We start from the raw sequence: 21095 nt of genomic DNA, 5'->3' as shown, positions 1-21095 counted from the left end.
AAAAGGACAAAGATGTTTTTCATCCTTTCAGCAAATACTGCTTGCATGCCTCCTGAGTGTGGGCCGTGTCCTGGGTGCTGAGAAGGGAACAGGAAGAGATAGGCAGGTCTCCTGTTGTCATGGAGCTGGTCTCCAGCAGGTGAGGGCGACTATTGATTTACCAAGACTAATAGCACCTTATTATTTCTTCCATTTGCATTGCTTTCTTCACTTTTTCAAAAACCAAAAGCATCTTTATGGAATACATTTTCAGGTCTTGTGCCCCGTGATGAGTCATTTTTAAAGGTCCAGACGTGGTGATATGTGTGACCTTTCTGGGGATCTCTGTCTCTGCCGACATGTGCTGTGATATTTCAGGACCCCTCACCTCCCCCACGCAGTGCTGCTTTCACTCATTGCTGGAAATCCCGTGCTTGTGTTGCCAGGGACCGATGTCATGGTTCGGTGCCTTAAGCTGCTGAAGGAATTTAAACGGAATGACCATGACGATGACGAGGACGAGGAGGTCATCTCCAAGACAGTGCCTCCAGTGGACATCGTCTTCGAGCGAGATATGCTCACGCAGACCTACGACCTCAGTAAGTCTTGTTGCCATCCTGGCTTGGATGTGGTTCCTGAGTATTTGAGTCAAGGAATGGTTTGCCCACGTGTCGAGAGAGGGCTCTCCCATAGAGAATGCAATACAATGGGATGTGCCTTGGTTATCCGGAAGGGTTTAGGCTTTGAGATCACATAGGAGTTTGCATCCTTGCTCTGCCACTTAGCCACATGACTTTAATGAGGTCTCTGAGTTCCAATTTCCTCATCTGTAAAAGCAGGCATTTTAGAGTTCTCCAGAGACACAGAATCAGTAGGATAAATATACATAGATATATGAGAGGGAGCTTATTATGGGAATTGGCTCATGCAATTATGAAGGCTGAGAAGTGTCACCAGCTTGTCTGCGAGCTGTAGGCCCAGGGAAGCATCAGAAGTAGGGACACCACAGGGGCAGGTCCCAGTGACCAAAGGCTGGAGAGCCTGGAGTTCTGATTGCCAAGAACAGCAGAAGAGGGGCTGCAGCTCCAGAAGAGAGGGCAAGTTCGCCTTCTTCTGGCTTCTTGTTCTGCCTGGGCCCCTGACTGATTGGATGGTGCCTACCCACAAGGAGGGCGGATCTGTCCCACTTAGTCCGCTGAGTTATACACCAGTCTCCTTCGGAAACACTGTCACAGACGCACCCAGAGATAAAACCCGACTGCTGATCCTGGTATCCCTTAATCCAGTCCCATCAACACCCAAGGTTAACCATCACGTGGGGATAGCATCCACGTTAGCACATTATGAGGATAAATGACATAAAGTTAAAATAGCTGGTATAGGGCCTGGTGCATGGAAAGCACTAAGAAAAAGAAAGCTATTGTGATTCGTACTCAAAGGTTCAAGAGCTACCTGTCATTTTCTAAGTTTGGTCTGGAGTTACCACAGGCCGAGAATCTATGATGAACAGGGAAAGAAAACTCTCTCCCGTTCCTAACCTTTCCCTGAGATCCCCTAACATCTGTGTAGGACAGCAGTGACCTAGTGTCGTAGGTGGTGTGGCCTCAGGTCCCTGCAGGGAGGAGGACAGAGCAGAAAGTGACGTGGCCATGGGGGATCTGATTGAGTTGTGGCTGTTAGTTAGTCGCCTTCACATTTCTCAGAATGGGTTCCACATAACGCAGTTGGGAAAAAGCTGCCCTTAACCCCCACCCTTTTTTTTTTTTTTTTTTTTTTTTTGAAGACAGAGTTTCGCTCTTGCTGCCCAGGCTGGAGTGCAATGGCACCATCTCAGCTCACTGCAACCTCAGCCTCCCAAGTTCAAACGATTCTCCTGCCTTAGCCTCCTGAGTAGCTAGGATCACAGGCATGTGCCACCATGCCTGGCTAATTTTGCATTTCTTTAGTAGAGACGAGGTTTCACCATGTTGGTCAGGCTGGTCTCGAACTCCTAACCTCAGGTGATCCACCTGCCTCGGCCTCCCAAAGTGCTGGGATTACAGGCGTGAGCCACCCTGTCCAGCTAGCCCTTTCATCCCTACTTTTTAGCATGTTGCCAGATCAGTATTGGAATACATTCTAGTCATCTCTGTTCATTCTGCTGCTTATTTTTATACATGTACAACATAGCAAAACCTTCTTTATGCAGACTGTTGTTACCAGGCAGCCTGAAGCTTGCGGATGCATCAGGAAATAAAGAGGAAGATAACTTCTGAAAAGTCAAAGAGCTTTGCCACCAAGTCTACCTGCAGTTCGTGTGCTTTACTTCTGGGACTCCCTGCTCACCTCCCAGTTCCCAAGCTGGCTCCTTCCTGGAGTTCTTAGTCCCAGCTTAGTGGGATGCATTTAAAGGGCTTCTGAGCGGCAGATACACTCTCAATCCTGACATATAGCAGCTTGTGGCAGCCCAGGAGTGGACAAGCTACACACAGCAATAGTGGGGCCCAGTGGTCCGCGAGGCATTTACTCTAGGGCTGAGGAGCATCATTTCCTTCCACAGTCCCCACTGCAGGACTCTTGTGGGACAGTGCGGTAGTCGCTGTCCACAATGCCTCTGTGTCTGTTGAGAAAAACTGGGAAATGAAGACTACACATTTTAAAAAGTTCTGAATTAAAAATTATTTTCATACTTCTTAAAGAGATCAATTTCATTTATGTGAAACAGTTCATTCACACAAAGGGCTAATTTCCTGCTATTGGGTAAAACTGATCTTCCTGCATTTTGGTATTTCAGCTGTTATCACCTGACATTTAGTGCTTTAACTTGGAGTTGTGAGATAGTAAGCATTCAAAACATTAGCTGTTAGTAGCCTAGTATAGTATATTAACTCAGGCTCAGAAGAGAAAGCACTCTTGGGAGGATAAGGGAGAGAAATGGTGTTTTGTTCTGTTTGGTAATTTCACAGCATTGAAATGCCTGTTGAAAAGTGGGCTGGAAACTGACTTGTGCAGAACAGCTCCTTTGCAGCGGTTTCAGTTCATGTGTATTGTTTCTCACAGTTGAACGCAGAGGCACGAAAGGAATTTCCCAAGCTGAAATCCGAGTGGCTATGAATGTGGGAAAACTGGAGGCAAGAATGCTATGCCGGCTTCTTCAAAGATTCAAAGTTGTCAAGGTAACATCATGAGCCTTCCCCAACACTCTTGTCTTTAGAGGCGTGTGCTGTGTATTTTCGAAGGAGCATCTCGGGGAGTCAGGGACTCATGGCCTGACATCTGTGTCAAAGAGGCAAATGGCCTCCCTGGGGCTAAATGTAGTCCACAGCCATGTTAATGTCTCCCTGTCACTGTGGTTCCTGTTTGTCTTCGAAAAGTCAGAGTAGCCTGGTGCACTGGCACATGCCTGTAATTCCAGTACTTTGGGAGGCCAAGACAGGCGGATCATCTGAGGTTAGAAGTTCCAGAACAGCCTGGTCAACATGGTGAAACTCCATCTCTACCAAAAAAACCAAAAAATTAGCTGGATGTGTTGGTAGGTGCCTGTAATCCCAGCTACTTGGGAGGCTGAGGCAGGAGAATCGCTTGAACCTAGGAGGCAGAGGTTGCAGTGAGCCAAGATCACGCCACTGCACTCCAGCCTGGGCAACAAGAGTGAAATTACGTCTCAAAAAGAAAAAGAAAAAAAAAAGTCAGAAGATGATGTGACCAGCCCAGGAGCCTACTCCTGTGTGGGGACAGTCAGCTGGGGCTGGCCACTCTGTCTGCCTGCTTCAGACAAAGCAGTGCTCTCCAGGGTTCCTCCATCCCCAGCTGGCCCTCCTTCTCATGCATGTTACTTACCTGGCGCCTGCAGACATCCAGTTGACCAGCTATGCCTGTCTAGCACTCTCCTTTTGTAATTCAGACCTGCCTCAGCCCAGCCTTCTCGGCCCCTCACATGCCACTCTCGTCTTTCCCATGTTTTGGTCATCTTGCTGGAAGGCAGAATTATAGTTAGGTGAATGACTGCAGCACACTTGGCCCCATCCCTGGCATGTGGTGGCACCTAGATCTTACTTTTTCTCCTATAAGGGTCCTGGGAAGAGCCCCTTGCCCTGTTCTAGAAGATAAAATGGGTGTGGATCGCCAGTGCCCAGGCCACCAATCCCCATGGCAGTGGCTAAGTGTAGCCCATGTTCTCCAGTCCAACTTTTTCGTCTGCATCACAAACGCTGCTGCTTACTGACCTTTTTTTGTAGGCCACGTTCTGTCCCAGGCACTGGGGCTGTATGGAAGGTTAAGTGAAGGCCCTGCCCCTGAGAAGCTCATAGCCTCTTAGAGCAGACACACAGTCAGAGTTGTACTTCAGAGAAGGATCCATATGGCAGCAGGACCTGGGGGATTACAGACAGAAAGAGCCTGGAAGGAGCATCAGTGGTGCCCGACCCAGGGCCCAGGCAGTAAGACAGAAGACACAGATGAAAGCCAATGAGGAAATAGACGCCACAGACACCTGAATGCCTGTGGGTATGACGCTCTCTTTATAGTGTGATAAACACATCTTATTCCCTCTAGGGATTCATGGAAGATGAAGGTCGGCAGCGGACCACCAAATACATTTCCTGCGTATTTGCAGAGGAGAGCGACCTAAGCCGGCAGTACCAAAGAGAGAAGGCCCGGAGCGAGCTCCTGACCACCGTAAGCCTGGCGTCCATGCAGGAGGAGTCGCTTCTGCCTGAAGGCGAGGATACCTTCCTCTCTGAGTCGGACAGCGAGGAGGAGAGGAGCAGCAGCAAGCGGAGAGGCAGAGGGGCCCAGAGGGACACAAGAGCCTCTGCGAACGTCCGGCCCAAGACCCAGCCTCATCACTCCACCCCAGCCAAGGGTAGGGAATGCGTGGGGTGGGCAGGGGCTGCTTGCACTGCACTGCTGGGCATCTGCAAGAAACACCCTTTAGTTGAGCAAACACCTGCAGTGCCCTTGGTGCCATCCTGATGAGAGACCTGATGCTGTCACTTGTACCACATCTTCATGGGTTTGGAGGAGAGGGTCCTGTGGTATCTCCTGGCTGCTTGCAAATCATTTCTTCATGGCACATGTTTTGTTTGCTTTTTTTACTTTTAAAGAATGAACTTTCATACACTTCCCTGCCACTCCCCTCCAACAGTCTAAGGGTCCTCCAAGTGTTTAGGCTAGTTATAGCAAACTTTTTTAAAATGCATAGAGAGTGGTGCTGATGACACGTTTGCAAATCTGGTCCCCAGCTCTGAGCCCCCAAGGACATTTGACAATATCTGGAGACATTGTTAAATGTCTGGCTTAGGGAGAGACTCCTACTGGCATTTCATAGATAGAGGCCAGGATGCCGTTAAACATCCTGCAATACACAGCACAGCTTCTTACAGCAGAGAATTAACCGGCGCAAACTTCAACACTGGCCAGGTGGAGAAACCCTGCTGTAGATGAGGGGCCAGAAGGAGGGGCCCAAGCTGCTGCTGGTCCACGTCCCTTTCAGCTGACTCACAGCAGAATCCTTTGGTCTGCGTGTGTCTACTCTGACCCCCAAGCATGAATGCCCCTCTTGGCCTTCCCCTTGATTTGTCCTACCTCTTCCCTCCGCCACAGGTGGGTGGAAAGTTCTAAACCTACACCCGTTGAAAAAGCAGCCGCCCTCCTTCCCGGGAGCTGCTGAAGAGAGAGCCTGCCAGAGCCTTGCCAGCAGGGACAACGTCTTAGACACCAGCAGCGTCTCAGACCCCAACGTGTCCTTTGTCTCCCACTGCACAGACAGTAACAGTGGTGACATAGCTGTGATCGAGGAGGTCCGCATGGAAAACCCAAAGGTCAGTGCATGCGGAGGGAGGGGAGGGAGCTGCCTCCGAGTAAGAGCCTGTGCCTTACCTCATCGTTTCTGTGCTTTGGAATCACATGATCACAGTGAAATCGTCCACAGTGAGAGTGCTGCATGCCGGGGCCCGCCTGTGCTTCGCAGCAGTAGCGCGGTGCTCATTTACACACCACCCTCGTGCAGCCTGGGCCCTTCGCAGAGATAGTCTGCCTGGTTATCTGCCCACTGGCTTATTAATTTCCAACAACTTACGCTTTTTACTTAGATATATTTTAGAGGGAAACTTGTATACCTAATTTAGATCAATGGTTTTTACCCATGGGGGACATTTGGCAGTAACTGGAGACAGTTCTGAGTGCCATACTTAGGGAGGGGCTGCTGCTGGCATCCAACAGAAGCCAGAATGCTGTTAAACAACCTGTAATACACAGGACAGCGCCTCACAGCAGAGAATTTCCCGGCCCAAATGTCAGCACTGGTGAGGTGGAGAAACTCTGCTTTAGGTAGAAGGCTGATATCATTTGCTATAAAAAAGAAAGTAATCATAGAGGAGATACAATAAAGTCAAAACTGTATTAGTTCTTCCAGCCAGTTACTCTTACATATCAAGGTGTTAAAAAAGACAAAGCGAAGTCAAACCAATACTTTCATCAATATTGTTGGAAGGATTGAAAGACAGTTGATAAGGAATGCCTTTCCTGTTGTGTGATTTGGTTCGCCTAATGCCGTGTCAACACTTGTCACTTAACAGTACCTCAGACACTGCCAGTGCCACCCATTTTGGAAACACTGAGTAGAGAACAAGGCACCTAGTATGGAGTGGATATATGATCTGGGGTGGCTTTTGATGGTATTGCTGCTGTTCATTTATGTAATTTTTTTAAATTAATTTTTTTGAGACAGAGTCTTGCTGTGGTGCCCAGCCTGGAATACAGGTGTGATCTTGGCTCACTGCAGCCTCTGCCCTGAGGCTCAAGTGATCCTCCTGCTTCAGCCTCCTGAGTAGCTGGAACTGTAGGCATGCACCACCATGCCCAGCTAATTTTTATATTTTTTTGTAGAGAGGGGGTTTCATCATGTTGCCCAGGTTGGTCTCAAACTCCTGGGTTCAAGTGATCCTCCCACTGCAGCCTCCCAAAGTGCTGTGATTATAGGCATGAGCCACTGTGCCCGGCCACTGCTGTTTCATTCAGCCCTGTAAGGTCAATATCAGCTTTGGCCTGGCATGTTCACTTCCCATGAGTCCCTGGAAAGTTAGCCACACAGAGCCCTGGTTTTTCTCCTCTGTAAAATGGGAACTATGATGACAAAAGTGTTAAGAATTTTTTATGAAAAAAAGAGTAACAGTAACTGGCATATGATTGTCAGTGTGTCAGTTTCTTAGCTAACTATAGAAGAACCAATGGAGAATTAAGGGAATGCCTTCTAACTTTTCAGGAGTTGGTGGAGCAGATGCCTCTAATTTGTGTTCTGAAACCAGCTGATCTTCATAGAGTGGCCCAGGGTCCTCTGCTGGCCGATGTCTTTGATATTCAAAGCATTGAGATGGTAGAGTAGTGGGATCCTGTGTAGGAGAACAGGCTTCTTGGCGTCCCTTCTTGAAAGATGGGAGTAGAAGTTCCTTGAAGAGGGCCAGTGCACCCACAGGAGTGATGTGTGGCCCCCCCAAGCCTCACTGCATCTTGTGCTTTTTTTGGTCTCTGTTCTAGGAGAGTAGCAGTTCCCTGAAGACTGGGAGGCACAGCTCAAGCCAAGACAAACCCCACGAAACTTACCGACTGCTGAAACGCAGGAATCTGATCATAGAAGCCGTCACCAACCTTCGCTTAATCGAGAGTTTATTCACGTAAGGAGCTGTCTGTCTGTCTGCTTGTGCTAACAGTAATTCTCCTGCCAATTAGTCATCACAAGTCCCAGAAACCACTGAGAGGTGTTCAGATCTCTGTCCCACTGTGTAGAGTCTCATCTCATTCCTTTGTGGTAGAAAGGATTTAGAGTTTACTCTTGTTCTTCCAAAGGAGCAGATATTGAGGCATATCAGCATGCTAGACAGAGAATGACTGAGCCCAGAGACTTCTTCCTCATACTCCGTCTCTAACTAGAGCTGTTAGAGAGGAGGAGGGCCATCTGCAGCCACTGTCACCTTGTTCCCCTCCTCTGAGCCATGAGAGGTTTAGCTAGGTGTTCCCAATGTTCCTTCTGTCCCTGCATTCTTTTTTTTTTTTTGAGGTGGAGTCTCACTATAATGCCCACGATGGAGTGTAGTGGCACAATCTCAGCTCATTGCAACCTCCGCCTCCTGGGCTCAAGCTGTTCTCTTTCCTCAGTCTCCTGAGTAGCTGGGATTACAAGCACCCGCCTGGCTAATTTTTGTATTTTTAGTAGAGACTGGGTTTCACTGTGTTGGCCAGGCTGGTCTCGAATTCCTAACCTCAAGTGATCCGCCCTGCTCAGCCTCCCAAAGTGCTGGGATTACAGGTGTGAGACACGACACCCGCTGTCCCTGCATTCTATAATCAGTGCTCTAGAAATATCACCATAGTGATTCAGTAAGACCTAGAGGAAGATATATCCAGAGAGAAGTCTAGCGCACTTCAGATCTTAGGGGTTAGTGTTAAACCAGAACAGCCCTTATCTGGGTGTTAAATTAGCATTCAACTTGGTGAAGACAGTGTGCAGTTTCCCTGCCATCATGTTCTCAAATCGTAGTCTCTTGAGTTGCTGGCGAAAGGCTCCGCTGTGGAGCTGCTGTCTTGGTGACTTGTCCTTATACATTTGCCACCAAGGGAAACAATTGTTAATGTCTCAATAAGTCAGTCTTTCTGTGGTGGGGAAACCCCCTTTGGTCCTTCCCTGTTTCTGTTGGGTACCATGAGGCATGTCTCTGTTGCCTGGGTTGAAGAAGGCCTTCCACACTGAGATTGGGAGTGTTACCTGCTTATTTTGTGGGGCCCAGGATCCAGAAGATGATCATGGATCAGGAGAAGCAGGAAGGGGTGTCTACGAAGTGCTGTAAGAAGTCCATTGTCCGCTTGGTGCGGAACCTGTCTGAGGAAGGTCTCTTGCGACTATATCGGACCACCGTCATTCAAGATGGCATCAAGAAGAAGGTAACCAGGGGCTCCCCCGATACCCAGAGCCAGCCTCGTGCTGTTGGAGGTTTTTGCCTAGCTTCTCTTGTCGTTGCTGTATCTTGGTAGTTGGTTTGTTACCAATGACTTGGAATTTCCTATTATGCCTCCTGATTTAGGGAATACAGGTAAGCTGGAAACAGAAAAGAGCAAAAACTTGCTAGGATTGTAAAGCAGGTCAACTCCAAGCAGCAACTGTGCAGGCATCCAGCCCTGCAGCCAGCCTTGAAGAAGCAGAAGACAAGTAGAGGCATTTTGAAGTTCAGTCGTTTGGGGACAAATTAAATAACATTTAGAAGGTGGAAAATTTAGATTAAGCAGCAAGAATACTTTCCACGGAGAGCTGAGGAAACACCCCAGAAAGAATGATGGCATTAAGTCAGGATGTGCTCTGGCTATCCGACGGGAGCAGTACATCTCTTCCACCTTGATTTATCTATTCTGTACAATGTAAAGTTTGAGGAGGGGGCATTCCCATAGCAGCTGTAGCTCAGCAGCAGCTTCACACACATTCTAAGGCACACGTTTTTCAGGGTCAGAGTAATTTGTGATGATACAGCCAGGCACCAGGGCCAAAAGGAATGGTTGGTGGGGACAGTCACTCGTAACTTCCTGACTTTGTCTTATGCCTGCATTGTAAATCTCTGCCTTAAGAAAGCTCTGCTTTGGTATTTTGTTTTCTTAATAAGCTAGTAAAGTCATTTTTGCTTTTCTACTTTTATTTTTTGAGAAATTTGAAAACTGCAGGGTAGTACAAAAAATGACTTAAGAAACAGTGTCTAGCCTTCCTACATTGAGAGCTCTCATCAGTTTTTATGTCTGCTGTAAGCCTTTTAAAAATGAAACAATAACGTCCCTGGCCTCTGCTCCCCGCCCTCCGCCTCCCACCCCCCACCCCCTACCCCTACCCCCCACCCCCCACCAGCCTGTCGCTTGTGCCTTGAGCAGTGGCAGTAGGTTCCTATGCTAACCTCTCAGTGAAGGCCAAGAAAAGCTACAGCGCCTCCAATTTCTGCTGATCTTCAGAGAGTGCAGTCACTGAAGAACCCCCTACCCTCCAGTTTAGGGCTAGGGAGAGGCAGTCAGGCATAGGCATCAGCTGTGTCTCCAGGCAGTGCTGGAGGGAGTGGGTGAGGGATGGGGGCAGCAGGTAAGCATGCGGGGAGGGCAGATAACCTCAAAAACGAAAGTGTCCAGGAATGGGGGCCTCTTGCCTTGAGGTCCCACTACAGTAGCTGGTTTTTCTGGCTGGAAAGGGCTTCAGTTATGCACATGTGACTCTAGTACCAGCGTAGGTTTCTAGCAGGACTTTCTCTGGCACCCAGAGCATGTGCTACTGGCAGCCTTTGGTCTGCTGGGCCCATGTGGGCTGGAGCTGGTGTGCCTGCATCAGTCTTTTGTCTTTGCTCCTGTGTCCTGCCCTGCCCGTGGGGCCTCTGGGAAGTTTGCTGGGCCATTTGGCTGGGGAAAGTAGGGCAATGTGAATGCTGCGTATTTCTCCCTTGCCTTTGAATTGTCTGAAATGTTGCCACCCTGTATCTCATTTGAGCTTCACAAAACCACAAAGCTGATAGTTGGGGGTGGGGGCGGGGTGGTCCTTATTTCATAAATGAGGATGGGGAGAAACTGAGCCAAGTGCAGCCTTCTGGAGCCTTCATCTAGGTGTTGCTGCCTGCCCCGTCTCTAGATCTATCTGAGCCCATGTTCAGCATGAAGCTGCTGGCCAGAGTGGACGTTCAGACAGCCTGACCTTGCTGTCCTCTGCCTCAGCAGAGACAGGCAAGAAGTCTGGCTCCCCGGGGGCCCGGCCGGGCCTCAGCTGCCACGCTGACGCGCTCACACACACCCTGCCCCACTCCACCTCTCCCTGCTGGGTGCTCAAGTTACTTCTCTTCCATGCAGTTTCTATTTTTCACCCTGTGTATCTCTCATGAAATGATAACCACCTTCACTGTTCAGCTTCAGTAGCTCGGAAAAGGTAAAACAACAAAAGCGGCTCTAAATCCTCTGCCGGTTTGTTTGGACGGGCGCCTGGCAGGAGTCCCATGACGGCACTCTCAGCAAGGGTAGATTAATGAAAGCCACTTACCTTTTCCAGATGGAAGCCCTCAGGACTCATGAGCGACGGGGAAATTCTCAGACAGTGGGAGCGGGGCACCGAGCAGCCCGCCAGGTAGCAGCACAGACCAGTGGGCTGTGACAGCCCAGTGAGGGACTTGCAGGGGGGTGGCTCTGTGTCCAGGCCAGATTGCTTAGTGGGGCCGAGCACCCCTGGCACCGATGGCAGAACCTGATCGCTTGGTCACTTGAGGGATTTCTCCACCAGTAGCTTTACTGGCAAACTGTTCAGCAACACATTTTGCTTCGATCTCCTAATTGTGTTTTAGAAATGTTAATGAAAAACAGGTATGACTGGGGTTCCACTAGGAATAAATAGACTTGTGGAGCCAAGTCTGCCTCAGCTCTTTCCTCACCTGTGGGATGCTCCAACGTCTCTGTAGGTGGATCTGGTGGTGCACCCATCCATGGACCAGAACGACCCTCTGGTGCGAAGTGCCATCGAGCAGGTCCGCTTCCGGATCTCCAATTCCAGCACAGCCAACAGGCAAGTGGTGGTGCCCGGGAGGAATCAGAGCAAGGATGCCAGGCCTGTGTGCCAGCAAGTCCACAAGAGCCCTTTCTTCATACCTGCATGGGATCAGTGAATTTGTTGGTTTAGAGTTCATGGTTCATGATCTCCTACTCTAAATAAGGACCAATTTCAGGACTCTTTAGGGGAAAAGAAAAAGTGGTCTTTATTCTGTCTGATAGAGTGTGGACAAAGCACTCCCTGTCATAGGCCTCTGCCGTCTGAAACTCACTCAGTCTCACAATGGCTCACAGTGATTCTGGTTGACTTTCTCAGATCTTCTCTAACTTCGTTCATAAACCATGTAATGAACTGAGAGAACACTCAGGGGAGGGAGAAAGTTGTCAGCTGTGTCTCAACTAGAGACTCCCACAGGCAGGGAGAGGGCTGATCTGGCTTGCACATACTGCTTTGTGAGGTCTGCCAAGTATTGGCCACATATACTTTGAATCAGTTGCTGGTTAATTTCTCATATAATTCCTCACTTCTGGCATTGATGGACATGTCAAAAGATATAGCGCATTGGGTTCCATGTCTCACAAGGCAGCACCCATAAGTGGGGGTGCCCTCTCCAGGGTCCCACAATCCCCACCACCCCCAAATGTTTCAGTGATCTGACATTTTGTTTGCACCATCTCCCTGGCCCCTGTGGGGAGCAGGATTTGAAACCTACAGGCCTGCATCCCATTCATACAGCCAGACACTGTCCTTTCTCTTAGCCTTGATTTTCTCAATATATTATTGCATGTTTATTTGGACTGCAGGGTTAAAACTTCCCAGCCTCCAGTGCCCCAAGGGGAGGCAGAAGAAGACAGTCAAGGAAAAGAAGGCCCTAGTGGATCAGGAGACTCTCAGCTGAGTGCTTCCTCTAAGTCAGAAAGTGGACGGATGAAAAAAAGTGATAAGAAAATGGGCATAACCCAGCTTAGAAATTATCATCCCGTTGTAGGTAAGCAGCAGCTTCTTGTCTGGGTTTAGTTACATTTCATTTGTTGTTTGCATGAGGATGTTTAAGGCATTGGGTCTCTCCATTCAAGCTGTGAGCTGCAGTCAGAAGAATGGGGTCTGAGCTGTGGGCTGGATCCTGTTACTCTGGCTGTATAACTTCTTCCAGCATCTCTCTCCCTATCTGCAAAATGGGGACAGTTCTGTCTGCCATACCTTACAAGGCTTCTGAGAGACTCAGACGGAATCCTGCTAGATCCCAGTGTGAGGAAAGATTAATTTCTTCTTCTGAATGTTCTTGAGCTGGAGCATTTTATAAAGTACAGAAAATTTCTCCTTGTCCTGACTCCACAAATCCCCCACAGCACAGTCATTGATGAGTCTGGTGTTCCTATAATTTCCTCAGAGTTGGAGTGCTGACAGGTTCCCTCTTCTCTCATTTCTAAACTTGTGCTGAGCAAGGCTGGTGGCCATGGCTTTATAGTCACGATGCTCGGCCCCTCTCCAGGCCACGGCACGCGTGCTGGTGCAGGAAGAAGGGCAAACTTGCCTCACCGGGGCCCGGCTGTCTGTCAGGCAGCATCAGGTCCAGGACACAGCAGACCCAGGGATTCCAAGTGGAAGAGGCTGTGTGACTTCCGTTTCCAAGGGCTGCAGCCCCACAGCCTGGCCTTTACTCTCCACGTTTCCCTGTTAGAAAGCACAGGTGAAGGAGGAACAGCGGCGTGAGTGTGTGCAGCTGGACGGTATTTGCACTTGAATGGACCAGGGGCAGCGCCGGTGATCCTCCGGTGGGGCTTCTGACTGTCCTGCATGCTCTCACAGCCGTCATCTCTCACTGGGGAAAACCAAGGAACAGTGCATTTGCATCAGCAAAGAAATAAGCCGCTTTAAAAGAACTGAGATTGTGGAGTATTTGGCGCAGTTCTCATCAAGCCAGAAATCCTTACCCAGTAGTTTCTCAGGCCCTCTGTTAGGCCATTCTTATGCTGCTATAAAGGAATACCTGAGGCTGGGCCATTTGTAAAGAAAAGAGGTTTAATTGGCTGACAGTTCTGCAGGCTATATAGGAAGCATGGCTTGGCTTCTACTGAGGCCTCAGGAAGCTTCCAGCCATGACAGAAGGTGAAGGGGGAGCAGACACATCACATGGTGAAAGCAGGAGCAAGAGAGAGTTGGGGGAGGTGCCACCCAACTTTAAACAGCCAGATCTCACGAGCACCGGCACCTTGCCATGAGGGATGACCCCGTAACTCAGATGGCTCCCACCTGGCCCCACCACCAGCACTGAGGATTACGTGCCAACATGAGATGTGGAGGGGCCAGCCAAACCTTCCCACCCTCCTTGCTGCTCGCCACTCCACCTCCTGCCCCTGCACCTTCACGACCCTTCCTAGAATGTGCCTGGCACACCCAAACCTCAGGCCCTTTGCGTTTGCCCTGTAGGCATGTTCACTCAAGGGTCCCCAGTGAGGCCTATCCCGGCCTCTGTTTGTAGAATTGCAGCCCTCCTCCCATCCGGGCTTTATTTTCTGCTGGTGGGCTATTTTAGGTATTCTATTTTATCATCATCTGTCCTTGCCCACTAGAAAGTAAGCTCTAAGAGAATAAGGATATTTGCCATCTTTCTGCTCCCTGGCACATAGTGGCACTCAGTAATTTTTTAATGAATTCAACTGAATTCAGTATGTGATTCTTCAAGCACTGCTCTCTCCCTTTCTTGCTTCAGTTCCTGGACTGGGGCGTTCTCTAGGGTTTCTGCCCAAAATGCCTCGCCTGCGAGTGGTCCACATGTTTCTGTGGTATCTCATCTATGGGCACCCTGCCAGTGACAGCATGGAGAAGCCAAGCTTCATCAGTGAAAGGAGAAAGATAAAGCAGGAGCCAGGCAGGGCATGTGTCCGGCCATCCTCCTCTGGAAGTGCCTGGGAGGCCTGCTCGGAAGCCCCATCCAAAGACAGCCAAGATAGCGTCACCTGGGAGGCTGAAGTGGAGCTGGCCACAGAGACAGGTGAGAGGCCCCTGCCACTCCTGCACCTGGGACAGGCAGGCCCAGTAGATCCAGGGAGAATCACGATGGTTCCTTATCCTTATGTAAACTGGCTGCCTCCTCTGATCCAAATGGAAACATAATACACACGTCTGAACCTGCAGGCTTTCTTCCTCGGCTTCCTTCCTGCCTGACAAGTAGAGTTTTTCTCAAGTTGGGGGTGAGGGCACCAACACCTCCCGGGAGATGATGTCACCATGGTGCCTGGGATCCTGGTTGCGTGTGTAACCATGAGTTTTTTCCTAGTGTATGTGGACGACGCCTCGTGGATGCGCTACATCCCTCCCATCCCAGTCCACAGGGAGTTTGGCTTTGGCTGGGCTCTCGTCAGTGACATCCTCCTCTGCCTTCCCCTCTCCATCTTCGTCCAGATTGTGCAAGTCAGCTACAAGGTACTGGTGACTGGAACCATCTCAGGACTGGCCCCTCAGCTCTGGCCTGGAGGGCCTACACTCACCTGGGCAAGGGAGGATACTTGAAGACCCAGGGTTGCCCAGGTGGATGGATGGATGGGTGGATGGACAGATGCTCAGTCAAGGGAAAATATTTCAATATTTTAAGGATTTGTTCGAGATAGATTAAAAATGATTGGGTAGATAGGTGGGTGGTTGATCAGGGGTGAATACTTCAAAGACTTGCTCTTCTAAATAGATCTATTATGGTAGGTAGATAGCAAGATAGACAAATAAATACATTACAACAATAAAACATGTTGTTAGAAATTTGGTAAATAGAAAAAGATAAAATAGAAATTACCCATAGCTGTATCACTCAGATAACTACTGCTAAGTAATTATCTTCTTGGTAAGGTTTTTGTAGTCCTTTATGGCTGTGCTGTGTGTGTGTGTGTGTGTGTGTGTGTGTGTGTGTGTGTGTGTGTGTGATATCTCCCTTTAAAAAAAAAAATGAATTGAAACTATATTCACTCTTTTATTGTCTGTGCTTTTGACTGAACAGTGTTTCCTATTTTTTGCATCATTAACTTTTTAGACTTGATATTAAGTAGATTCATAGTATTCGTTCTTATGCCTCTAATTTATTTAACCATAATATTTTCTATTTTTGGACATTTAAATTGCACTTTCTTGCTATTATAAATGACATGCTGATGAATACCTTTTGGTAGACATAGATGTGGCAGCTCCAGCATTTTTTCCTTTGGGTAAGAACAGGAGCAGAATCACTGGCTGCAAAAGGAATGTGTGTTCTCCATCTCATCTTTTCTGGTTTCATATAAATGTGTATATTCTTATGTTGCCCCAGGGAAAAACTTAGCACTGTCTGTGCCCACAGCAGGGTATGAGGACATCTGTTTATTGCCCCCAGCAGTGTGGAAAATGGGCTGGAAGGGAAGGGTGATGAAACCAAAGGCAGAGATGCAGGGGCACTGGGTAGGGCAGGAAGGAGAGCCAGTAGGCAGGTTCAGGGAGACCGTGGGCAGAAAATAGTGGCAAGCACTTTTTCCAAGATTCTTTCAGCTCACCCTGCCCCTCAGGGTGAGCTGAACCTGCACATCACCTCTTCAGGTGGACAACCTGGAGGAATTTCTGAACCACCCACTGAAGAAGCACACGCTGATCCGCTTTCTCCCCAGGCCCATCCGGCAGCAGCTTCTGTATAAGAGGTGAGGCCTGACCCAGAGTGGCTGCAGGTCCAAGTAAACCTTTACATCAGGGCTCTGAGCCGTCATTTATCAGGAGAGGAAACGGTTTTTAACTTCCAGCCTGCAAAATCTCAAGATTTCTATTAACTTATTAATGAAGTATGGGCTGCTACATTTTGTTACTTGATTTGAAGGTTCTTTTAAAGTAAAATCTGCTGCTAATGGCTGCAAGTATGGGAAATTTTTTTCCCCTTTCATTACTTTTACTTTCCAAATCAAATCCCCGGTGTCGGGTCGATCTCCATGGCCCTGGTTGGGTGTTAGGATGGGTGGTTCTGGGCCTCAGTACAGTGTGGGCTTGAGGCTGGTCCTCCAGTTACCACCAGGTAGAAAAGGGAAGAAGAAAGTCGCACCCCTCCTGCCACATGCAGACCCCTGCGGCCTGCTACAAGTGTGGTGTGATGGGAAGATCCTGCCCCCTCTGTTTTCCAGGCGCTACATTTTTTCAGTGATGGAGAACCTTCAGAGGCTGTGTTACATGGGGCTGCTACAGTTTGGTCCCACGGAAAAGTTTCAGGATAAGGATCAGGTAATGTCTCTCAAGCCCAAACGAAGGTGATCCTGATGGTTAAATGGTCTCCAAGCAGCCAAACCCGATGTGGGCTCTCCCTGTCTGGTGTCTCCCATTAGGTCTTTGTCTTCTTGAAGAAGAATGCAGTCATTGTTGACACCACCATCTGTGACCCACATTACAACCTGGCCCGCAGCAGCCGGCCCTTCGAGAGGCGCCTCTATGTCCTGAACTCGATGCAGGATGTGGAAAACTACTGGTTTGACCTGCAATGTGTCTGCCTCAACACCCCACTAGGTGGGTGTCAGCTGTCTTGGCTGGACCTGGCTGGTTTTGCTTCTTTCTGGTTGGCAGCTGGGATTTAGGGATAGAAAACCTAGGAGTCGCCCCGACCAGTGATGTGTTTCAAGTGCTCCCCAGAGGACCAGAGCACCCCTGGGGCTCCCTGATAAAGGAGAGTGGTGGGCCTTGAGTGGGTGGGGTGCTCCCAGCTCCCCACCCAGTTGAGCCCAAATAGCCACACTTAAGACAAAGTTCATTTGTTTGTTGAGTAGGTATTTATTAAACACCACCTATGTGTCACTTCCTGTGCCTGATTGTGCCGCAGTGGGAACATACCCTGCCCTGCCTTCGTGAGACTCGCCATCTAGTGCAGAGGAGACATAGCTCAGGGGAGTGCGATAAGGGCCGTGGTGGCAGGCAGGGTGGTGGTTATTCTAGGGCTCGGGAGCAGTCTTGCTGAGGAAGAGACATTGGACCTGAATCCTATAGGGTGAGGCAGAGCCAGCCAGGGCCAGAGCTGGGGTGGGCGTCCCATGCAGAGGCAGTGTCACAGGCTGAGGCCCTGAGTGGTACGTTGGAGAAAGAGAGGAAGCCATGTGGGTGAGGGGAGAGAGTGGCATCCACTAGTGACAGTGAGGAGGGCAGGGCAGGCCTGGAGGTGTTTTGGAGGGAACTGACCGGACATGCTGGTGACTTGATTGAGTTGGGCTTTGCAGGAGCCTCTGCCCACATCACTCTCCCTCCCTAGGAGGGCCCTCCCTGTCATACTCGCTTCTCAGATGCTCACTCCTACTTCAGGCATCACCTCTTGGCGAAAGCCTGTCCACAGCTTTGCTAGCATCATTGCATTTCGTCCGTGAGTTCCTTGTGCCCAGAAAAGCTGGCTTCCATCCCCAGGATGTGTTGCAAAGTGCCGGGTGCACAGTCGTCCTGCAAATGTGGATTGAATGTGTGGAGGGTCTGCAGAAGGCAAGAGAGCCTCCCCTGCAGCGCTCTTCCTGCAGGCCTCTCTCCACCTGGCCTTTTCCTGCCACCTCTACCAGGGGGGAAAGAAAGCTACGTTCAACTTGCACCTGCAAGAGGACTTCCATTCCGCTCCTCCCTTCTTGAAGCTGAAAGATCCAATAGCACACTTTGATTTTCGCGAAGCAGGAGTCGCACATTTTACTTGGCATAATTGTTTAATGCCAAGGGTAATGAGCACTTGTATCTAAAAATCTTTCATGGGTTCAGACATATTTTATAGAACGATGTGTTTCATGGAAACCTCTGGCATTCAGCAGTGAGCTAGGCTTGCCAATTTAGATTTTAATAATGCCCTAATTCCCCTGCATTTTATATCTAGATAAAAATTTGTGAACCAGCATGAATTTGCACCAAAGTTTTTCAGGCCTGACAATTGGTGAATTTCCATCCCTTTAGGTGTTCATGAGCAGAAATGGCAGAGGCTTACTGAGCCCATTAATCAGGCGTTGATTGTCCCTTCATTCAGTAAACGTGAAGAGGTTCTGCCCCAAGGAGGAGGGAAAAAGCATCATATAATGAGATGCAATCATCTGTTAGAGCAGGTGCTGCACGAACTGAGTAAGAATCACCCAAGGAGCATATTAAATCCTGATTACCGGGCCCTATTCAGCGAGTCTGCGTTTTTCATAAGCAGACTTGTGGTGCCATTGTTACTTATGTGAGAGAAGCGTTGCCTTGAGTACTGTCCATTCAAATGGGTGACCTTGGGCAAGCTATTCATAACCTCTTTGATTCTTGGTTTATTCCTAAGCTGAGAACTCCACTGACTCCACTGCCACCACCATACAGGCCAAGGTGAAGTTGAGCAAGGCGTCTCATTTAAAGTTCCAGCTGCCGGTGCAGGGTTTGAGCTCCCACTGCCGCAGTCCGCACCAGCCATGCCATCAAGCCAAGGTCTCCGAGCATACCAGGAGAGAGTCTTTGAGAGTCTGAAAACCTTCCCTCACCTACTCAAGCAGTGCTTTTAGTTGTATTTTGTATTTTTTTTGCAAGAAATGTAATTTTCTATATTATAGAATAACTGGCTATCATTTCTCAATTCCATTGGCAAACCTCTTGAGCACTTAGGAGACATCTGGCTGCTCCTGGAACTGGGTGGGGCCCAGGCCCGCTGCAGTGCATCTCAGCAATCTGTGCAGGCCCCTCCCTGTCCCTGCCACCACCAGCAAGGACAGTCGTTTCTGCCACCCTGGCCCCAGCAGCTCCCAGGGGCTTTCCGGGAGGCAGGAAGGCCTGGGTTTCACCTGCGCTGGACTCCCCGAGCCTGCCAGGCTCTCGACTGCCTGCCTGCCCTCTGTCTTTAGCGAGTTCAGCCTGGCGTAGACCCTTTCCTCAGGTCACCCACCAGCACTCCAACTCTTTTCCTCTGTTCCCTCTGACTTCCTTGTATGGACATTTTGTACAAAGAGGTCTTAGAAATCTCAGATCCCACAAGTGGCCAGGGAACCTTTTCACAGGCGAGGAATCCACTCTACTTCCCCACTCAGCCACAGGCGGTAGCCACCAGAGCCGCAGCAGGAAGGCGTGATCGGTCACCCTGATGTTTGATTTTCCAGGGGTGGTGCGCTGCCCGCGCATCAGGAAGAACAGCAGCACAGACCAGGGCAGCGATGAGGAAGGCAGCCTGCAGAAGGAGCAGGAGAGCGCCATGGACAAGCACAACCTGGAGCGCAAGTGCGCCATGCTGGAGTACACCACGTGCGTGTCCATCCCAAGCGCGGCGGCCAGGACAGGGCTGCAGTGATGCTTATTTCACATGTCTGCCCACCCTTGTTTGGCTTAGGACGTCAGGCCAGATGGCCTGGGTCTCCAGTACAGAGGCTGCAGACGGCTGGCTCCAGACATACATTATTTACCCCACATCTTGTTTTTAAAAATGTAATCAGTTGTCAAAATTTATTTTGGGAATTTTACATAAAAATCTGGATTTGTGACTTTATCTTCCAAAAGCGAAAACCAGTCAACACTTAGGGCCCTTAGATTCTTCATTGCTACCTGTGGGGTGTTTTTCTGGAAAGGTGAAAGTTGGCTATAAATAAATGTCCGCCACCCCACGCCATGGGCTCTCTTTTTGGTGATAACAAGAAGCCCTCTTCCTGTTGATTTCCTGCATTTTAGTGGAAGCCGTGAGGTGGTGGATGAAGGCTTGATCCCCGGAGATGGGCTGGGTGCTGCAGGGCTTGATTCCAGTTTCTATGGACACCTTAAGCGCAACTGGATCTGGACCAGCTACATCATCAACCAGGCCAAAAAGGTGGGTGTGCGTCACAGCAGACCATCATCTCAAGGGTCTTCACCACTCGCCCTCCTGCCCCTCCCTGCCTGACCAGAGACACAAATGCTGGCTTCTGTTTGTGTTGAAGGTGGGTCAGGCCCCTTAAATGTGTGCCTGGCCTGTTTTTTTCCCAGTGGATTCTAACTTACTCTGTGATGTGGACAGATACGTCTTTTTTAAAAAAGGATCAGAAGGTCTGGGTGACACAGGCCCTGCAGGAGGGAGTGCTTGAGCAGTGGTAAAGTGGGTGGCAGGAGACTCCAGCCCCTGGCTGTTGGCACGCAGCAGCCCTCAGCGACCTTGGTGCATTTATTACTGTGGGCTGCTGGGGACTCGTGGAAGCTCATGCTTCATTCCAGTGCCGTGCTTGTCTCACAGGAGAGTACTGCCGCAGAGAATGGACTCACAGTGAGGCTTCAGACGTTTCTGTCCAAGCGCCCATTGCCCCTTGGTGCCGGAGGTATGTGTGCTGAGAGTTTCCCCCCAGAAGTAAATATGGAACCAGCTCAGGGCCTCAACAACCACCCTATGTTCAGTTTGGTCTTCCTGGCCTTTGCAGTGCTCATCCTGAAACGGTTGTCTCCTGTGATTATGTCTAGGCAACAGCAGGTTGAATATTTGGGGGGAAGCAAGAGTAGGCTCCGAGCTCTATGCCGGCCAGGAAGAGCAGTTTGAGGTGGACCGAGAGCCCACGCTGGACCGAAACCGGAGAGTGAGGGGTGGGAAAAGCCAGAAGCGGAAGCGGCTGAAGAAGGACCCTGGGAGGAAGATCAAGAGAAGGAAGAAAGGTTGTGTGGT

The 21095-nt window shown here is 49.6% G+C and overlaps 1 protein-coding gene across 1 annotated transcript in view; it reads left to right on the top strand.

The window, feature by feature from the left end:
* The window catches only part of GTF3C1 (general transcription factor IIIC subunit 1), an 87473-nt gene that overhangs the window by 38349 nt on the left and 28029 nt on the right, over positions 1-21095 (top strand). The window contains exons 7-23 of the mRNA XM_017534185.2: positions 426-578; positions 3019-3134; positions 4513-4822; positions 5563-5780; positions 7495-7631; positions 8742-8895; positions 11418-11521; positions 12310-12494; positions 14220-14501; positions 14787-14932; positions 16067-16164; positions 16636-16732; positions 16834-17011; positions 19579-19720; positions 20141-20276; positions 20676-20757; positions 20897-21085. Coding sequence (XP_017389674.1) covers positions 426-578; positions 3019-3134; positions 4513-4822; positions 5563-5780; positions 7495-7631; positions 8742-8895; positions 11418-11521; positions 12310-12494; positions 14220-14501; positions 14787-14932; positions 16067-16164; positions 16636-16732; positions 16834-17011; positions 19579-19720; positions 20141-20276; positions 20676-20757; positions 20897-21085 — 2727 coding nt within the window. The remainder of the gene's footprint in view (positions 1-425; positions 579-3018; positions 3135-4512; positions 4823-5562; positions 5781-7494; positions 7632-8741; positions 8896-11417; positions 11522-12309; positions 12495-14219; positions 14502-14786; positions 14933-16066; positions 16165-16635; positions 16733-16833; positions 17012-19578; positions 19721-20140; positions 20277-20675; positions 20758-20896; positions 21086-21095) is intronic.

The sequence above is a fragment of the Cebus imitator genome, unplaced genomic scaffold (genome assembly GCF_001604975.1).
Source record: "Cebus imitator isolate Cc_AM_T3 unplaced genomic scaffold, Cebus_imitator-1.0 Scaffold85, whole genome shotgun sequence".
NCBI classification, from domain to species: domain Eukaryota; kingdom Metazoa; phylum Chordata; class Mammalia; order Primates; family Cebidae; genus Cebus; species Cebus imitator.
This window is presented reverse-complemented; position numbering and strand designations above follow the sequence as displayed.